We start from the raw sequence: 19713 nt of genomic DNA, 5'->3' as shown, positions 1-19713 counted from the left end.
GCCATAAAACAAACATGCTCCTGAAAGGCTTCAAATTAGGAGGCCATAAAGAATATCTTCCCCGGCTCACAGGTCAGAGGCCGGGGGCTTCCCAGGAGCGTAGAGTTGCATCTGGAGTTGTTCACAAACTTAGGAATCTTGGAAACACTTAGGTTTAATTTCTGATATACTTTGTTAATATTAATAGCAATAGTGTGCTAGATTAAAGTACATTACCAAAGCTCCAAGTACCAATCTAGTACATGGAATGTATTTGAAAATGTACTAACCATAACAATATCGGAATCAAGAGAAACGCCTACACTAGAAAAGGGAATGCTCAATAATAAGAATGCAGACAACCGTCCTGTTTTTTGCTTCCAAGCATCAGCTGTCTCCAAAGGCGCCCTCTTTATATCCTCCAGGGTCCACGTTCTATATACCAGAATCGTGGGCGCTGCTCCATCGTCCCTTACAGTAGGATTTGCTACTTGTATCATAGGATAAAGATCAGTGTGTGTGTGGCTGACTATTTGCCTCTTCTGAAGGGCAACATGGGGGAGGGAGAAAAGCCCAGTGGGAGCTGCAATTCCCTGCACCAAAGTTTCTCCCCAGTTCTTAGACCACTTAAAATTTGCTTTTTGTGATCTAGTGATAGGCCCCTCACTACCTTTCTCTTCATATTGTGGAGGTGAGGGTAAGTCGGGGTATAGTTTTGTAGTTTGTACTATTTGTTTCTCCCCTTCTGTTTTGTTATTCTGATATCTGTTAACTTCAGCTACTTCCCCTCCCCCTCCTGCTGCTCCCTGCTCGTCTGCCTGCCTTTTCACACTTCTGAAACTTGTCTCATCATCCTCCCTTCTATAAAACATCAAATTCTTTGATTTCTTTGGGTTTGACTTTGTTTTTATTTTATTTTATCCTGCAATACTGTTAGTTTCTGTGAGTTTAGACGGCCGTCAAAGTTATATAGTTTGTTATCCATTTATCTAAATATTTTATTTTATGCGGATCCTGATTTTCAACATATTTCCAGCCATTTGATTTCAAACTGTGTGTTGGCTTATTCTTGCTTATACTTTTCCCATTTTTTTTATATATTTAAATTTAGCCCAGTTTGTTGACGCCTAGGGAGTCCTAAAAACTGGGGTTCTGTTCAGTAGGCCAGCAATTGAAACAACCTGTTGAGGTAACCCACGCTTCAACTCTTTCGAGTGGGGGTTCTTACCTCTGCATCCTCAAGAGGTTTGCTGGTTACAATCCTACTGTTTTTATATGAGATAAAACACCAAGTGGTATTTATATCTCCACTCACTCACAATCACACGTTTTGTTGCTGCGGAATTTAAGCTCCTGCTCAGCCGGACTCCGCCATCCGTTCCAATTACAATTTTAATGCGAATTGACGAAATTTTATTATTTTAATTTTTTATCGGCTAATTGATTAAATTTTATTATTTGTATTTTTTCCCATTTATTAAATTTTACTGCAGGTTAATACTAGGCTCCGTGCGCCTTTTCCACGAAATTTTTACGTAAGGACTTCGGACGCCCTTCACGGATTCAGTTTTCTTTTTTACCTGTTAGAGTCTAGAATGTCCAGGGTTTTCTTATTCGCGCAATGACCCGCAGTCATTCGCCACACTTTTAAACAAGAATCTACTCACCCTCTCCTGTCTTCCCGTCAGAGCCGTCAACCGTAAGATCCCAGCAGGCAGGCAGAGCGCCAGCCCTTGAACAGGTTTTGATAAGCTTCCACTAGGAAACTTGCCGTGCGCACGGTCTTTACTGGGGTCCACCATGCCCGCTGGAATCCTTCCGGTATTTTGGCATCCGGCTGCGAAGGACCAAATAATGTCAGGTCTAAATACATATTAGAGACAATTTAAACAAATACAGGAAAGACAAGAGAGTTAGATTCTTTTATACTCGCGAGGAGAGCAGACAGAGAGATGTTTCCAGTTACAAATCTCCACCTACTCTGGAAACACATCTCCCGCTCCCTCTATTTTATTGATCTTTAGGAACCCTGCCACAAGGGGCGCTGCAACCCTATGGGGTGGGGTCAAAGCATTCATCACATGGTTGCAGCGCTAAATAACATTCACTTCTAGACACATGTTATCTATACTCTAAATCTTTCTTGCTCCAGGCCCGGTGTGAAACAAGACACATTGCATAGCTTCAAAGCAACGGCTTTGTATCACAAAGCAGCACAGAGCAATTAACACCTCTGTCTTGTAGGAAGTCCTGCAGGGCAACAGCTGCTGAGAGTAGCTGTCACCCCTATTTCCCAGGGCAGTCTCAGGATAGAATCAAAGTTATTTAACACACAGAAACATTATCTAAATGTAACTACAAGGCTACATGATACAACAAATATTTGATAATTACTAAAAATACAATTTACCTAACAAGTTATTGCATTGTCCTGCACAATGTGTGTATTGTTCAGGTCTAGTTGACGTCTATTGAAGGCCCTGACTGAAACCCCACGGCATACTACTGTGTTTTCCCATCTTCTCCAGGCTGCTCTTTTAAGTGCAGCGAACATCTTCGCATCACAGTTCAGTTAGACTCTCAGCTGGGCAGGAAAAGGTGACACTGCTGTCATGTTTTTGTCCTTAAGTTGTTTGATAACTTTTTGTACCTGTTTGCGTTTCTTCTGTATGTTTGTGGTATAATCTCGGTCAAAGTACATCCTTCGGCCGTGGTGGGTAACATTATATCTACTCCATGCCGTCTGTATTACTTTTTCTGTCACTCTGTATTTAGAAAAAATGACAATGATTGATCGCTCAGCAACTTCATTAGAAAGTAGTGTTATGACTCATGACTTTATTTTTTGTGTGGACGCTCAGACAGAACGTGTTTCAGTTAACGGCTCTCATGGACTCAGAGCTTCACTGTCGGGGTTTTCATAGTTTGGACAAAGCGGCCACTGAAGTTGGCTTACGATTGAAGCTTCGGGATGCCTCCGTAGCTACCAGCTGTGATCCAACTATAAGGTGCAGACTTTTCTGTACATCATAAGGGAACTGCAATATTCAGAGGCAGCCCTATGGAGCTGATTGATCAATGAGCTCCATTGATCAGCTCCAAACAACTCTCTCACAAAAGTTGTTTTTGTGAGAGAGTGGCAAGCCTTGAAGGCCATCTTTCCATTACTAGACATCCACCGCTGCTGTCCGTCCAGAGAAGGCCATTAAGGTGAGCAGTGTGCAGGTATGGTTTATATTGTATTTTATGGTCGCCCACACAGTCATGAAGACATGGAAAATAGTTGTACTGAACATTAAAATGAAGAAAACTATAACGGTATATTTTTTTAATGGCTGTCCATATCTATAGTACAAAGCAAGGTTTATGTTTATGCTGTCATGTATTCTGTGTTTTCCTCTCTCTTTTATCTGCTTACACGCACAGGGTTATGCAGCTTACATAATCCTGTTTTTATGTGACTGTCGCCAGTCATACAAACAGACAAACCGATTACAGTACCTGTAGGGAGGGTACAGAATGCAGAATGGATAAAAGCTAAACTCGTGCTACAATTTTTGCCTCTCTTGGTTATATCCCTGAAGTGTGCTAAGTGTGGCCCACATGCATACATATGCATATAAAGTAAATATGACTGTATTAATTTAAGTTGTTCTTTGTGGATGTATAACTTGCCCACCTTAGTTTGTGTCAGGTCTAAATACCTATTAAGGACACATTAAACAAACACAGGAAAGACAAGAGAGTTAGATTCTTTGTACTCGCGAGGAGAACGGACAGAGATGTGTTTACAATTACAAATCTCCAACCGCTCTGAAACACATTTGTCCGCTCCTCTCTTTTTATTACTTTCAGAGTCCCTATCACAGAGAGCACTGCAACTCTAAGGGGTGGGGTCAACAATTCATCACATGGTTGCAGCGCTAATAACATTCACTATCTAGACACATGTTATCTACACTCTAGATCCTTTTGCTCCAGGCACGGCGTCGAATAGGACAGGTTGTATAGCTTCAAAGCTACAGCTTTGTAGCACAAAGAAGAACAGAGCAGAGTTTATTGCAGGACTGTAAAACTCTGCTGGGAGCAACTAACACCTCCATCTCCCAGGGAGTCCTATCTGTCACCTCTCTCTCTCAAGGAGGCCTTAGGAAGGAATCAGAGTTATTTAACACACAGAAACATTACGTATACTAAGAAGAAAAGAGAAAAAGCATATAAGTACACATTATCTAAATGTAACTACAAGGCTACATGATACAACGAATATTTGATAATACTAGTAATACAATTTACCCAACAGTTTGCCTGTTTTTGGTCTACATATGTGCCTCAACATTTGGTTACTGTTGTCCAGAGGTGGGCAGAGGACCCAAAAATTGTACTCAAGTAAGAACAGTAGCACTTCAACATGTTTTTATTCAAGTAAAAGTAAAAAGTAGCTGACTAAGAAATTACACAAGTAATAGTAAAGAAGCATTTGGTAAAAAGTTTACTCAAGTACTGAGTAACTGATCAAGTTTTCAATTATTTAATATCTAAAAAAATACACAGAGGGCCCAAAATATAAATTTCAGTGGAAATTTTGGTATTTTAAAGACAAAATGACAATTTTGTTCAAATAATAGTGATGCTTCAAAATAAAATTACTTGAGTAAAAGTAAAAGGTTCAGCACAGTAAGAGTACTCTTAAAAGTACATTTGTTTCAAAAAGTTACTCAAATATATTTGAGTAAATGTAATTAGTCACTCCTAAACTCTGCTCTTCTCAGGGAACAGGAGAAGGAACTGTTAAGGAAATAAATTAATCTTATTTTGATATGAGACACTGTTTCAATTAACAAACAAATCAGAAATAACATCCAGAATGCATTCTGTTATTATGTTTATTCAAGGGTCAAGGCAAAGAATGACTGTTGAGAGTCTTGCTGAGAGAGGGCCCATGGCTGACATGGTGAACAGTGAGCAGAACCGTCTGCATTGTGAGCAGGATCAGAACTCCTGATGGATCTCCTTCAGGAAGAAGCAGAGAGATGGCCGACCTCCACAGAGAAGAGTTCAGCCAAACATCAGAGGAAAAATAAATGCTGGTGTGCTCAAACAGAGCAGCCTCTTAAACCCAACACATAGTTTACATGGTGTTGTGGCCCTGATAAAAACCTGTGCTAACTTCAATTTAATTGAAACACAGAACATCCAGAAATGTGATGAACTTCAGACACAGAGTGAAAATAACACAATGAGATGAAAACATTTGTTTATATATTATACTGTTATACAGGACATTAACACTGCCCTGTACATTTTAAAGTGTCTGTTCCAGAACACCTGATACAAACGACAGCATTAGCTCATCCACTAATCAGACATTTATTGAGGCCGGGTGTGTGACAGAAGGAAGCACTTGAGACATGCAGGGCAGACAGACCTGAGGACTGAGTGGTTTAAAGTTTTTCACTGACACTTTCAGATTGTAGATTTCTAAATGAAGGCATCCATAAGTGAACACATTCATTATTCAATAAACCAAGCAGTGTCAAATAACTGTTAGGGTTACTATTAAGAAGAACCTAATATGTCATGTTTGTTCATTTCTACCTTGTAGTACATATAAGGTACTCCACTCACTGTTTAGCTGTCATGTTGAAGAATCTTCAGTGTAATATGAAACCAAAAAATAAAATGGGCCCAAAACCTTAAGTCATTATTGTATTCTATTTTTGTAGCTTTGTTCTATGAAGATTATGTTGAGTTCATTTTAAGCCCCAAACAAACAATCCATTTTAGTGTCTCTGGGATGTGAAAACATGAGATTTGATTAAATTAGAACTACGCAGAGTTGAAGGAACACAGCTTTCATAATAATCAAACATATTTTGTTTATTCAAAACAGTAATATACAACAGCAATATAACAGCCAGATTTTGTTAAATGAATGTGTCACCAGTGCATTTGGCCAGGTGTTCCTGCTCCAGAAAGGTGAAGGTCTCTGGACATCCTGAAGTCATGAGTCCACTGGGAGTCTGAAGGAAAACACTAAGACAAGAGGCCTGCAGGATGGTCTGCTGTGACAGCTTAACATCTGAAAACATACATGACAGAAACCTTAATTAATGTGCGGTGCCAGCAAGCTGTACTTTTAAAAAAACCAAAACGTTTCATAATAGTCATATTTAATAAATTAGAATGAGTTTCAAAGAGGCTTACTGGATTAAAAGTACGTTTTGAAAATGACATTAAAGCAGGTAATAAACATATTTTTCACTGCTGATGTAATATTCTAATCCTCAATGATATGTTTGCATTAACTTACTAAGAAATCATCATTAACTTAAATAAAAGCTTTGAATGGTCTGTGTAATAATTACTCTATATAGGGTTTATCTGAGAGCCGAGTTACTGAAATATATTAACTTTCCATTAACACTTAGGTGCCAAAACTTCTTGAGACCAAGATCTACTTTTTTAAAAGATGCAGAGATTACGTTAAAAACATAACATTCAGTTCATTACGAAATTAGGCCTTCAAGCTTGATATTTATTTTGCGGTTGTTAAGAAGCGCTCCCCTGAACACAGCGGTGGTTGATTAGCTGATTTAAACTCGGTCAGTCGGTCTTTGAGTCCCTTTTTTATTTTGGTAATGGAATCGAAACGCACAGAATGGCGCAAGACCTAGTTGAAACAATAATTACTGAGATTATTAATTTCTTTGGGTTTTGTTGGGTTTGAACACTTTTGTTGATTTTTTTTCCTTAATAAAGTGTTTTGGATCTTAGTGATCAGAGGACGTACTGGTCTCAGCATCCTGGCGGCGTTCAGTTTGTCACCTACTGCTGAGATCAACTCAAAACCTTTCCTCGATCGTAATTGAGCACCCCTATAGATTAAATATGACTGTAGTTGGAAAACAAACATCAGCTCCAGCAGCAAATTCGGAATGAATCATTTCTGAACTGTAAAAACGCTATATATAGACTGATTAAGTCATGTTATAAATTCCCTATTGCTAGTAGATCTATCCTGACTCAAATGCAGCCTTTCTCCCAGTACTGGGGGAACCTTTGAATTCGGACGGGCCTTGTCGCCATGCTAATCATTTTGCTATATTACACTTTAAGTGACACAACATGATTTTTTACATTCAAAACAAAAATGGGAGATTTGGATTCTCTCTGTATGTTTCTGTGTTACTTTTGACATGTTTGTGCAATTCGTTTATTTTGACATTTCTCAAAAGTATCTTACTTTTGATAAAATGAAAGAATTACATATAAATAATTGTCTTTGCCACCAATTGTGAAAGTAATAACATATAATTTTATAATAATATATATAATATTGTTTTATTTCTAAGGCAGCTCTCTTGTGTCATATACAGTAATATAAATCAATATTAGGGAGTAATTAAAATTGATTAATATTTACAAAACTTGGTTAGGCTTCATAACGGGGGCTGAATCCCGTTATTAACATTTTCATTCTATTGGCTGGAAAGTTGCCAGGTGACAGTACTTTTTTCTTTCGAGAGAGTGTCTTGCCGCTCTCTACTGACCTGCAGTAGAGTTAGTAGAGTTAATCGGTACAGAGAGAAGTTTTGCTCACAAGGAAAAAATCTGAGTGCGAGTAGAAAGGTTTGAGAAAGCACAGGGAATATTTGTAAGAGAGCAGAGGTTTTCAGTGCAAGCATTACAAGTTTTGAGAAGATGAAATCCTGATTTCATATCTTTGAAACCAAAATATGTGCTCTGGACTTATGACAGTGAAATTCTCCCATACTCTTTCCAGTTAACTTGTGCACCTGTGGAATGTTCCAAATAAGTGAATTTTGAATACAGTGAACCCTCGCTATAACGCGGTTCACCTTTCACGGCCTCGCTGCTTCGCGGACATTTTTGTGCCGTTTTTTTTTCACAGTGCATTGTGCTCTGCGTCCTGATTAGCTAAACAGCCTCCTCGCTTCTTCTCTACCTGTGTGCCAATAACGTTACAGTATTTAAATATACGTAATACAGCTTGGCAAATTTTGGCAAATATTTTTGCCCAGAAGAAAAAAGAGCGACAACAACTACCGATAACTATGTTCTTCTCTCGAAAAAACACACCTGCACCACAGGCTTCAGAAGAAAAAGACACTACAGAGCTGAGTGAGGCCGCAGCGTCACAGTCAGAGGAACAGTGAAATACGCGAGTCACAATTTGTCCTACTGTACTTTGTATTGATGATTAAAATGATTATTTTACTGTAGTTATTTATAAGAAAGCGTTCTATTTGTTAAAAAAAAATGCTTAGGCCTGAAAACAGTTTTTGTTCTTTGGTTTCAATGTAGAGTATTTAATTATGCTGTATAATAATTATAAAAAATAAAGGTAACTACTTCATGGATTTCGCCTATCATGGGTTCTTTTTGGACCCTAACCCCCGCGAAAAACAAGGGTTCACTGTATTCCACAACTTTCCCAGTCTTTTGTTGCTCCTGTTTCAACTTTTTTGGAAGGTGTTTTAGTAATCAAAACCCAAATAAGTGAATATTTGCCAAAAAGACGATAAAGTTTATCTGTTTGAATGTTAAATATCCTTTGTAGTATTAAATTGAAAAAAGGTTGAAAAGGATTGACAAGTCATCATATTACGTTTTTATGTACGTTTTACACAACGCCACAACTTCATTGGAATTGAGTTTGTATTTTGGGAAAGTGTGGTTGAAGTGAAACGAGATGTTCCAATTAATGAACAGCAGTTTTCTTTGAATTTTTCCACTGTGTGACAAGAAAGGATATTTCTATTTTTTCCAATCTAGTCTAGTCATACGTAGATAGCACACCAATGGTTCAATTCTTGCTCTTAGAGTTCATGTAAAGATGTACACAGGTCCGAATGAGCTGCATTTTGTGAACCTTGACAAAGCATATAATAGTGAGCCTACAGAGGAAGTGTGTTAACTGAATGAGGAAGTCAGAGGTGACGGGAAAATATGTGAGGATAGTAAAGGATGTGTACAAAGATAGTAGGGCTGAAACAATTGAGATTAAAGGTAAGGAATTTATTACTGAAGTAATCGTCCATTAATTTAGTGATCAAATAATTAACTGGAGTACAAGGACTCAAAAAAGGCATTTTGCTGAAAGAACATATTCAGAGCAGTTATTAAGCCAAAACTTAAAAAAATATACATTTTGCACTTAATGTGAAAAACCCTCTTTGTAAATATGTTCTACCTAAAACGTCTCAAGTGGCAGTTTTAGCTTCACTGGGTTCAAATTATGCAAAGAAAACTTACATTAAGCACCTTTTGCTATCTAATTCTTAATATGTTAGGAAAAAATAATGGTCAGATCAGTGTGTATTTTATTAATAGTAAAATAAATTTAAAAAAAATAATAATGAGATGTTCTTATTCCTGGTTTGTGATGCCAAAAACAGTGAGTTAATAACAACAGTCATCAAAAGACTGAGATCAAAGACTGTGTCAAATGATATGTTTCTTTAGTCAGTAAATTAAACAATACTGCACTTAAGTATGTTTGCTCCTCTGCAGGTAGTGAAACTGAAGGGACAGGTGCTGTCTGTCATGTATCGTTTCCGATTGAAAAACAGAGAGTGGATGCTGATCAGAACCAGTAGTTTCACCTTCCAGAACCCCTACTCTGACGAGATAGAGTACATAATCTGCACCAATACCAACGTCAAGTAAGTTATTTTACATTCTGTTTATTACTTTCATTTAAACTCTGCTAAAAGTCTGGATCTCTTAATTCTGAAATCACTAAACAAGAACTTTATCGAAGAAAAATCAAATCTCTTATCAGGATCGGTGGCAGCTTAGGCAAGCCCCTCTTTCCAAATCCTCTGTTCCAGAGCCTTGTATTTCATTTTGTGAAGCTGCTACTAAAATAAGGTTTGTTTTAGATTACTACGTAGTGACCTAAAGAAAAGGCCTTCTCCAGGTCGGACTATGACATAAGTTTTTTTTAGATACAATAATATGTATTTGTGTATTCTGTGAAAATGTTCACTCTCTGGTCTTAAAGATGTTTCACTGGTTTTAACAAAGTCTTCTGTTAAATGAAGTGCCTTGAAAGTTAGCCAGGGTTGTCTACCTGCTCTCTACTCGTGCAGTTGGGATGTGCAATAATTTATTTCCTGAAGAGATTCAGTCTTGGTGTCATTCATCTGAATCATGCATGAAGAAGTTACATGTTAGTTTATTGAGGTATGACCTGTAATGCATTACAGCAACACATACAACATCAAACCAATGGTTTATAAGCATTGTTTCAGGTATGAACTCTCGCAGATGTTTGGGATGTTGAATGAGAAACTGATTGTGTCTCCTGGCTTTTTCAGGCAACTGCAACAGCAACAGGCAGAGTTAGAGGTTCATCAGAGAGATGGAATCACAGCTTATGATCTATCCCAGGTAATCCCCTTTTTTAAAACTGTTCCATAACTTGAGTATAAATGCAGTGTTGCTGATTTCATGGACGTCTACATGAACAGGTGCTTTAAACTAATTCAGAAGTGACACAGTAAATGTTATAAATTTGTACTAGAAAATGACCCTAAAAAGGGGGACATTACCTTCAGGATTTACCGTGAACTAAGGCTTAAGTTTCTAAATGAGAAGGTCCAAAATTGTTGATAATTCCCAGCATTGTATTTCAGTTGTGAGGTGGTTAGTAACTGTTGTAGCATCAACTCTCAAACCCGCTTATGGACACCTGCCTTCAAGCTGAAGGAGTCCTACCGGATCTTTTTGGCCTGTGGGTCTAGTCAGGGGTTCTGGAGAGGAGGGTGATAGGTTTATTTTTTGTCCTAACCTGCAAAGAATCAACCAGAGACACAAATTACTTTTCTGCAGAAGAGGGGAGCCGAATCAGACGCGGAGAACCGCCGTCAAACACTGTCTGTGATCAACTCCGTCGGCTCTTTTGTCCCCACTGCCTTTATTATGTTTACAAGGAAGGAGGTTGGGCTTTTTCACATAGTCACACAAAGAATTGACCAATGACCTTTACTACAGGATGTTTTGGAACCTTCTGTGGACATGCCCTTACGGCACGAGGCTGACCGCAACCAACCAGCCCCACAGAAAGCTGACAACACAGGAATGTGCAAACATCTCTAGCCTCCAGGCAAACATCCTAAAAATAGTTAATAGTGTATCACAGAAGGAAAGAAGTCAAGTAAACAACAAACAGAATAATAATATGAAAACATAACCTTTCAAATAAACTCACAAGTAAATGGACTTAGATAATTTTTCTAACAGAGGGTCTTCTGGAAAGTCAAGCCTTAGATTCCGAAGGAGCGGTGTGTTGTGCTGGCTATGGAACACTGGACCTACTCTACACATTCAGAAGGATGTGGGGGGTACTTCGAGAATATGGGATACTATACCCATATCAAGGGGTCGGGTACTGATATGGGCTGTAAGTCCCTGTAGGACCAGTGTCAGAGCCGGGCCTACATTGAGAGCAGTAAGTTGGACACAATCCAGTGAGAGGTGGACTCAGTCAAGGTTACCTATTGACACCGTTCTGTATATACTCATTATTGTCAGGGTCAAGAAAGAGCTCCTGCCCCAAGTGGAGTTTAAGTATGTTAACGTCTTGTTCACAAATCAGGGAAAAATGTAGTGGGTTGTTTTATGAAATTTTAAACAGGATTGGAGGTGATCGGCGGCAAATAATGAGACTAAACACTGTTACTGCTAGAATAAATGTGTCCGTTTATTCCGCCACAGAATACAGCAAAACAACATACACTCTTCAATTGAATCCGTGGTGCTCAATACAAACACTGTTTCTGCTAGAATAAAATGTGTCTCTTTATTCCGCCACAAAATACAGCAAAGCAACATACAAACTCTTCAATTGAAATACGTGGTGCTCAAGTTCCCAAAGCTCCTACCGTGACACGTGACTGGAGAGCCGTCAGTCTGGGCAGAACGGCATCCACGCGGCTGGGCGTTCGAACGTAACCCACAGCAGACTCTGCCAGAACTAGGCACTTTCCCGTCCTTATATTTTTTAACAATCGGCATCGCGTGAGAGGAGGAATGGCCAGTTCAGGCGAGTCATCCAATCAGAGCGCGAGGCTCCCTGTCCATGCGGTCAGAGCGTGATCAGCTGCCCACGAGGCGAGTCATCCAATCAGAGCGCGAGGCTCGCTGTCCATGCGGTCAGAGCGGGATTTTCAGAACATGATCAGCAAAACAATAGACATTCAAAACATGTTAAACAGTAGTTGATGGTATCACCTTGTATTGATTAGTTACACAATAGACATTCAAAACATATTTTACAGACAGAAGAAACATATTTTACAGACAGAAGTTGATGATATCACCTTATATAACGGATGATTATCAAAGAACATAGAAATACCATATCATGGGTCAATGTGGTACTGAGTCTGCATATAATTTTACAAAAATTAAGCAAACTAGATTTGATTTTTAAACATTTTGAATTAATTCTGAATTCCCACGACTAAGAATTATGATTTTATATAGAATAAATTTCTAATAATCGGACAAAAAGTTGTTGTGTGACATAAAATGGGTTGTGTTGCTAAAACCACGGATTCTGCTTCGCAGAGGTCGACCGCAATGACAGTAGTCAATAGAATCAGGACAGCGGTGGCATAGATTGTGATGGCAAATCGAAGGATGTATTTTGTTAATACATCCCAGTCCTCTATGGCCAGGGACTACTTCGAGGAAAAAGGTTGGGTTCCTCCTCCAGCTCCAGCTCCAGGGACCTCCTTTGTCCTGACATCTTTCTCAGATAGAAGCCACTGAGTGCTGAAAGTCGGCAACTCTGTTATTTCAGAGATGCTTAGTTGGAAGCTTCTTTGTAAGCCCCTGGGATGTCTCCTGAGCACTTCTTACAGTGGCTGGCGTGGGCCTAGGTAGGCCTCTCATCAACACCTGGAACGGTCTGGAAGTGTCCTAGCCACCGGTGGAATCGCCAGTTCCTTCTCCTATAATAAATATAATTTAATAAACAAAAAACAAAAAAATCTCCTGGCTGTATTTCATGCAGTGGTTTAATAGCTGGGGGCAGGCTGGTCTCCTTGTGCCTGCTGTCTGGTGGTTTTTAGTTGATCTGTTAGAGAAATGTAGTAATTAGTCATCACAGGTGGTTAAATCTTTTCCAGAACTGCAAGGAGGTCCCAGGCCTAAATTTGGGACAAAACCTGCAAAAAGGATTTCAAAAGGATTGAGGTTATTTTTCTCTGACGACGTCTCATTCTCATATACATTGCAATTGGTCTGTACCCAGTTCAGACCTGTTTCTTCCTTAAAACAATGTTTTATTAGATCCAGATTCAACATTTTAGACAGTTCAGTAAGAATTTGATTTGCAAAATGTTTACCATGGGCACTCCCCAGCGGCAAATTACCTGGAGAGAGAATCTTTGCTACTTTGGAGGCGTCTGCTGTTTGAACTGAGAACGTTTCAACTCATTTTTAAAAAACATGTCAACCATCACCAAACAATATTTTTCTTGTCACATGGGGTTAGTTCAATAAAACTATCATAACATGCTGAAATGGTGCTGCGGTTGGCTGGTGTGCACCTTTTGAAACGTTATTTTGAGCACAAATCACAGTTTTCACAAAAATGGTTTTACTGTAAACCATAGAAAATTTTACTGTACCATAATTTATTCATTTCTTCCCCCCTTGTGACGCAAGGGGATCAACACCCTGCGTCACAACACAGAAAGGTCGGAAAAATGTTTCAGGAAGGCAGGGATTGTCATAAGGGCCAATTCAAACAGAGTCTTTTAGCACGGCACCATGTTGTTTACAGATAGATTGTGAAGATGCGTGAAGATCGGATAATGACAAACGAGGTAGATCAGTTAACAGATGAGGTAGGTCAGGTGGTGTTGGAACTTTTAGCAGCGAGTGGGGTAGTGGCACATTTAATAATGGCCACAGATGATGGCAGTATTACAGTATCCAAAATGTCAAAAATGAATTTGTGATGCAAAATGGTCACTTTTTGATCCTTAGATAAAACACATACATGTGTTAAGGCAATCAACTCACAAGCTTGAGCTGAGAGCTGTGGTAAGGGTGCAGCTTCAAGCACACCGGAAGGAGTGACAACAGCGTAACCACTCAATTCTGCATCTGAGAGTGGTTCCTGCTTCAGATCAGGTCTGGGGTAACATAGGACGTCCAATTCAGCAACGCAGTTATGAGGTTGGCTTTCCTCAGGCATTGGCAAAAGAGTAGCTGGATATTAAAACTGTACAGCGTTTGTTATCTAAAAGTCTAAAAGTGCAAAGTAATAACGCAGCTATCTGGCAGTTGACAGATGCGCAGTCTGCTCATCTAGAATGAGAGTGAGAGCGTGCGTGAATGAATAGATTCAGATCAGAATAACCCACAATGTCTCGGGATGCTAAAACAGCTTTTTCTGTGGTTACCATTCCGCTCAAATAGTGGAAACCGACCAGCTATTACAGCATCCAATTTGGATGAAAATATAGGCGATTGGTTTCAATCTGTCACCGTGTTTTTGGAGCAATACTGACGTCATACAGCCACCTCACTCATCCACTGTCTGTGTACACGGACAAGTTGGATTGGGAATTCCCAGAGTGGGTGCTGTTTGCAATTGTTTTAGAGCACTTCAAATAATGTTAAGGCTGCAGCAGTCCATGTAACATTTGAGCTCATTAATAACCCTTTTTTATGACATTTATCTCTAAGAGGTTTCTCAAACACAGCATAATTTTGAATAAAATGCCTACAGTAACTACACAGTCCTAAATAAAAACATCAACTCTTTTTGGTTTGTGTTTATGGGAGGAACAGCTGAACTTATTGCTGAAACACGCTTTTCAGAAATAGTTCTGCCTTGTTTAGAGATCCCAGAAAAATCACACATGGTTTGCACAAACTGCAATTTTGTTTTACTAACTTTGTGTCCATTATCAAAAAGGAAATGGAGCAATTTCAAACTTTAAGATTTGCAGAGTTCTACCTCAGGGGCTGAAGTTATCAACATATTGCAACAGAGCACAGCTGGAATGTGGAGACAAAGCTGATAAATTATCATTCAAAAGAAAATGGAAATGATAGGTGATTCACAATAGCCCTGACACAACCTAGTAAAAGTATATGATCTGCCATTAAACTATTAAACTGAAAAGCAAACTAGAACTGATTATCTGGATGAACAGAAAACAACAACAAACAAAAAATTGCATTAGCTAAATCCACTACAATAAGTGTTTTCTGGTGGGATTCTAAGATAGAATGGTGTATGGATTTAGCTAAAGCAATAGGTGCTTTAGCCAAGGGGCTGGGTGATTTCCACTTATCAGGTGGTCTTTAGCCAGGGAGACATGTGGAAATGACTCATCATCATTAAAAAAAAAACCTCGCTGTTCAGAAAAATGCATACAATGAGGAGTCATATAGTGTGGATCCAGCATATGTGTGTGTGTTGACTACTTGCTTTCACTGGACTGGGTTGATCCATCGGCACCCGGCTAGTGGCTGGCTCTAAGTCCGGTTGAATAATGTCCTGACTCTGGCGGGGTCAGGACTGACTGAGTCAGGGGCTGTTGAAAACACCCCCTCTGGGGCCACTGTGGTCATGACGACATTGGTTGTAGTTTCTACGTCCTCTGTCTCTGCCCTGGGGTCTTTGTGGGCAGTCTCAAGCCCAATGTCCAATCTGTCCACAAACGAAGCAGGGATCTGGTAAGGGTGACCCACCATACTGGTCAACTGGTGGAGGATGACAGTTCCGTGGATGCTGAGCCCTGTCAGTGACATGCTGGATGAGGGTCAGTTGAGCATTTTCCATTCTTTTTCTCTCTCTTATCCTTGGCCTTTTTGTTGCGCTGTGCTCATTACACAGTGTCTCATTGTGCTGGCCATGGATGATGAAGTCTTTGATGCGGGGAGTAATGTCCCAGCCGATGTAGGAGAATTTCACTCCCTCTTTGATGTCAGGGCGTAGGCCATCCAGGAACTTTTCGTTGAGAACAACTTCAAATGCTGTGTATTCCTTTTTCTTGACCCAATCATAATTGGGAACTTCCAGTCCAGAATGGCTAGAGAAGATTTCTAGCAGGCGCTGATAATAGTCTATGACTTATTCTTGGGGGCCTTGTATGGCGGCAGAGGACTCCAGGGACAAACAGGGAAGGGTAGAGCGGAGCCACAAACAGATTTGTCAGGTTGACAGGTGCCGCCAGAGTCAAGCCAGATCCAGCCGGTGTTGTGCATGTAGGAAGAGAAACAGATTTTTTAGGGTTAAGCCTTTTCTGTTGTTTTTCTTTCTGGTTGTTTTTTCTTTTTTATTCTTTGAATGAAAATTAACTCATTCAGGTGTTCCTGATCTCTGGGCAGAGTCTCTCTCTTCCAGAGTTGGAATGCTTCTTTGTGTGATTGTAATGCCTGTAGGTGTGTGTTGGAGTGTGTGCATTAACTTAGCCTTTTGATTTAGGAGCATTTGTTCTAGTTGTCTAATGTGGTTTACCTCTAAACTGCCATTTTTCAAGGAAAACCAAAATCACTGTGAGACATGTTGATAACAACCTCTGCCATGTGATCTATTTCTGGGCCGCGCGGTATATAATCCTCAGTATTTTGACCTCTATTGAAAAATCCTCCTATTTTAGGTTATTCTCATTTCTATTTCATTGTAAATTATTTTTAGTTTTATTCTATTTTATTTTATTTAGTATTATTATTATAATTAATATTTTTTTATCATTCTGTTTTATTTTAATTTATTTTTACTTTTATTTACTTTTTATTTTATTTCCTATTCTGTATTTGTTGCAACTTTATTTTTACCCTCAGTTGTCTACGTTGAGACAACTTACTCTGAGAATATTTTAGGCCTAAAATATCTCTATGTGCACAATAACCTCGGTTGTCTAAGTCTAGAACAATCTACGAAAATCCTCAGTTATCATTTGGATACTCTCTAAACAATACTCAGTCATTTTAGACAAAATAACCTACACTCAGTTACTGTATTTCAATCTGGAGAGACTCACACGGAGAAGAAAATAGCAGTTAAAAAGATTTAATGGTACAATTTCTTTGGCGCTCGGACCCGCCAGAAGACCGTGAGCCGAGGATCGCCGTGAGCAGACGGTCTGCTCGGTGAGCTCGGGATAGTCTTCCCCCCCGGGACCGAAACTGGTGGTGGAGCGGAGCTTGGAGAGGAAGAGCACAAGGGATCCTGGAGGACGACCCTCATGGTGAAGGTGGAGAAGGGGAGGAGGTGGGTCGAAGCACGGCTGACGAGCAGGAAGACCCCAGGGTAGCTTGGACTTTTGAAGGTGTCTTTGGACGACGATTGGCTGGAGCGGCGTGAAGCTCCGGTCCGGATTGGCTGCGGTCGGGCGTAGTGATTAGATGATGTGGTGAAGCTGGTCGAGTCTCCCAGTTTGAATTTTCGCCAAGGCTCCATTTCAATCTGGAGAGACTCACACGGAGAAGAAAATAGCAGTTAAAAAGATTTAATGGTACAATTTCTTTGGCGCTCGGACCCGGCAGAAGACCGTGAGCCGAGGATCGCCGTGAGCAGGCGGTGTGCTCGGCGAGCTCGGGATAGTCTTCCCCCCAAAAGAGGGAGCCGGGCCGAGGCCTGGCTGGCCTGCAGTCGGATGACTGATAGGCGCACCACGTTGATTGGGGCCTGCAGTCTGACAAGACTGATAGGCGTCTGTTGGGCCTGCAGTCTGACGAGACTGATAGGCATCGGTTGGGCCTGCAGTCTGACAAGACTGATAGGCGTCGGTTGGGGCCTGCAGCTCGGCGAGACTGATAGGCGTCAGTCGGGGCCTGCAGTCGACGGGACTGATAGGCGATGGTAGGGCCTGCAGCTTGGCGAGACTGATAGGCGTTGGTCGGGCCTTCAATCTGACAGGACTGATAGGCGTCGGTAGGGCCTGCAGTCTGACGGGACTGATAGGCGTCGGTAGGGCCTGCAGTCTGACAAGATTGATAGGCGTCGGTAGGGCCTGCAGTCTGCCGAAACTGTTAGGCGTCAGTCGGGCCTGCAGCCTGACGAGACTGATAGGCGTGGGTCGGGGCCTGCAGTCTGCCGAACTGATAGGCGTCAGTCGGGGCCTGCAGTCTGACGAGACTGATAGGCGATAGGGCCCGCATGCTGGCGGGACTGATGGCGAAGCAGCTTGATGGACTGCGAGGCCAAGCCGGCTGGGCTGAGGGCCTGTTGGGCCCTGCTAGCTTCCATAGGTGTGAAATAAATGTTAAAGGTGACTGTAGCGGCCTCTCGGAATGGACAGCCAGACGCAGGGAGTTCCGAACGGGTGCAGTTTAATCTTGACCTTTCTTGTCAGACACCGTGAAAACTGTAGCATAAATAAAGGATACAAAATGTATAAATAAACATAAATGTTCACAAAACACAATTGCGCACATTCCTACCTCATTCTGCTTTCCAAGAGCGCTATTTTACAAATTTTCTTTTCTTTTTCTTCAGGCTCTAACGCTGACTCTGCGTGGTTAACGAAACAGGAAGTGCCTAACGCAAAATACGCAAAGAAGAAATCTACCGCTCTTCAAAATAAAGCACAAATCAACCACTAAGTGTCACTGTGGGACCAATGAACAAAAGAAGAATTTCACCATTTAGTAGCTATTTACAGTGACTAGGGCTCCACCACCAGTTATTTGGAGAGATGCTCACCTGCAGACATTGCACGTGGAGCTTCGAGCACAGCTGAAAGATTTGGTAGGATATAGGATGAGAAGGCCGGGGATGACCAGCGGCCGAGCTGAAGGAAAGAAGCTGAAGGGACGCCTGACGATGGCGATGTGGCAACGCCTATTCTAAAAGAATGGCCCGAGAAGTGGCAAGGGGGAAGATCTCAGCTGAGATCAGTCTGAGGTGGCAGATGAACCAGGCAGCGGTTGTAGTGGTCAGGGAAGAATTTAGTATTGGAGTTAGATAGTCTCTAACAGATTGAATAGTTTAGATGCAGATGTGAACTCACTCTGTATCAGAAATCCATAGAAGGCTAGGAGGAAAGCGCATGAGTGGAGCTCTGATGTAGGGGACGAAGGCACCGGATTGGTGTGCAGTGATGAGATTCCCAAGTGATGGGAATGAGATGGGTTTCCAGCTATCAGGATTAGAGGAGCTATGCTTAGAAATCCCTTGAGAAGGAATTCACAGCGGGGTTCGACTAGACTAGATGACCAGACTAGACTAGATGATGTGCTAGGTTGCTAAAGCTTAGCGTGAAAGTTGCTTCCAGCGAGCAGACTGCGGATGTAGGAAAGAACTGAAGAAGGGAAGCTGTAGGAATGCTTTGCACGGAGGCAGATGTGGGAGTTATAACTGGACCTGGAGGGGCAGACTGGCTGCCTGTGATCTGCTGTAATATGATTAAGTTGTACGGATATACGAATCCTGCTTAACTAATTAATTAATGCATGCAACTACGGATGAATGCATGGATGTAATTCTCGAAATCCTGGAGTGTTTTTATCTTATGCTGGGGGCAATGAGACGAAGTTGGATCGCTAAATAATAGGGGCCTGTAAATCCCCCAAAAGCTCTTTAGAGAACGCAAGGAAAAGGGTAGAATAAGTCAGGATTCCTACTGTGCGGTAGACTAGAGCACGTACACGAGACCGAGAGTCGACGTCGGGCCGGAGTTTAGTTTCCTGCCAATGAAGATCGCCATAGGTCCTGCTCCAACGGGTGGTAGC

At 40.9% G+C, this 19713-nt stretch overlaps 1 protein-coding gene and 1 long non-coding RNA gene across 4 annotated transcripts in view; one reads left to right on the top strand and one right to left on the bottom strand.

Annotated features, from left to right (window-relative positions):
* arnt2 (aryl-hydrocarbon receptor nuclear translocator 2) overlaps window positions 1–19713 on the top strand; it is a 90391-nt gene that overhangs the window by 50463 nt on the left and 20215 nt on the right. For 2 of the 3 annotated variants that reach the window (XR_004339066.1, XM_032561463.1), the window contains exons 12-13: window positions 9517–9668; window positions 10326–10398. The exons of the other annotated variant lie outside the window; for it this stretch is intronic. Coding sequence is in view for 1 of the 2 variants with exons in the window: in XM_032561463.1 (XP_032417354.1) it covers window positions 9517–9668; window positions 10326–10398 (225 nt within the window). In the remaining variant the exon portion in view is untranslated. The remainder of the gene's footprint in view (window positions 1–9516; window positions 9669–10325; window positions 10399–19713) is intronic. 3 annotated transcript variants of the gene reach the window in all.
* Window positions 11690–14914, bottom strand: LOC116719105 (uncharacterized). Its single transcript, XR_004339072.1, has 2 exons — window positions 12618–14914; window positions 11690–11789 (listed from the first exon to the last, which is right to left on the bottom strand). It is a non-coding gene; the product is annotated as an uncharacterized LOC116719105 (long non-coding RNA).

Source organism: Xiphophorus hellerii, chromosome 4 (assembly GCF_003331165.1).
Source record: "Xiphophorus hellerii strain 12219 chromosome 4, Xiphophorus_hellerii-4.1, whole genome shotgun sequence".
Lineage (NCBI taxonomy): Eukaryota > Metazoa > Chordata > Actinopteri > Cyprinodontiformes > Poeciliidae > Xiphophorus > Xiphophorus hellerii.
Note: the sequence above shows the minus strand (reverse complement) of the source record. Positions and strands in the feature narration are given on the sequence as shown.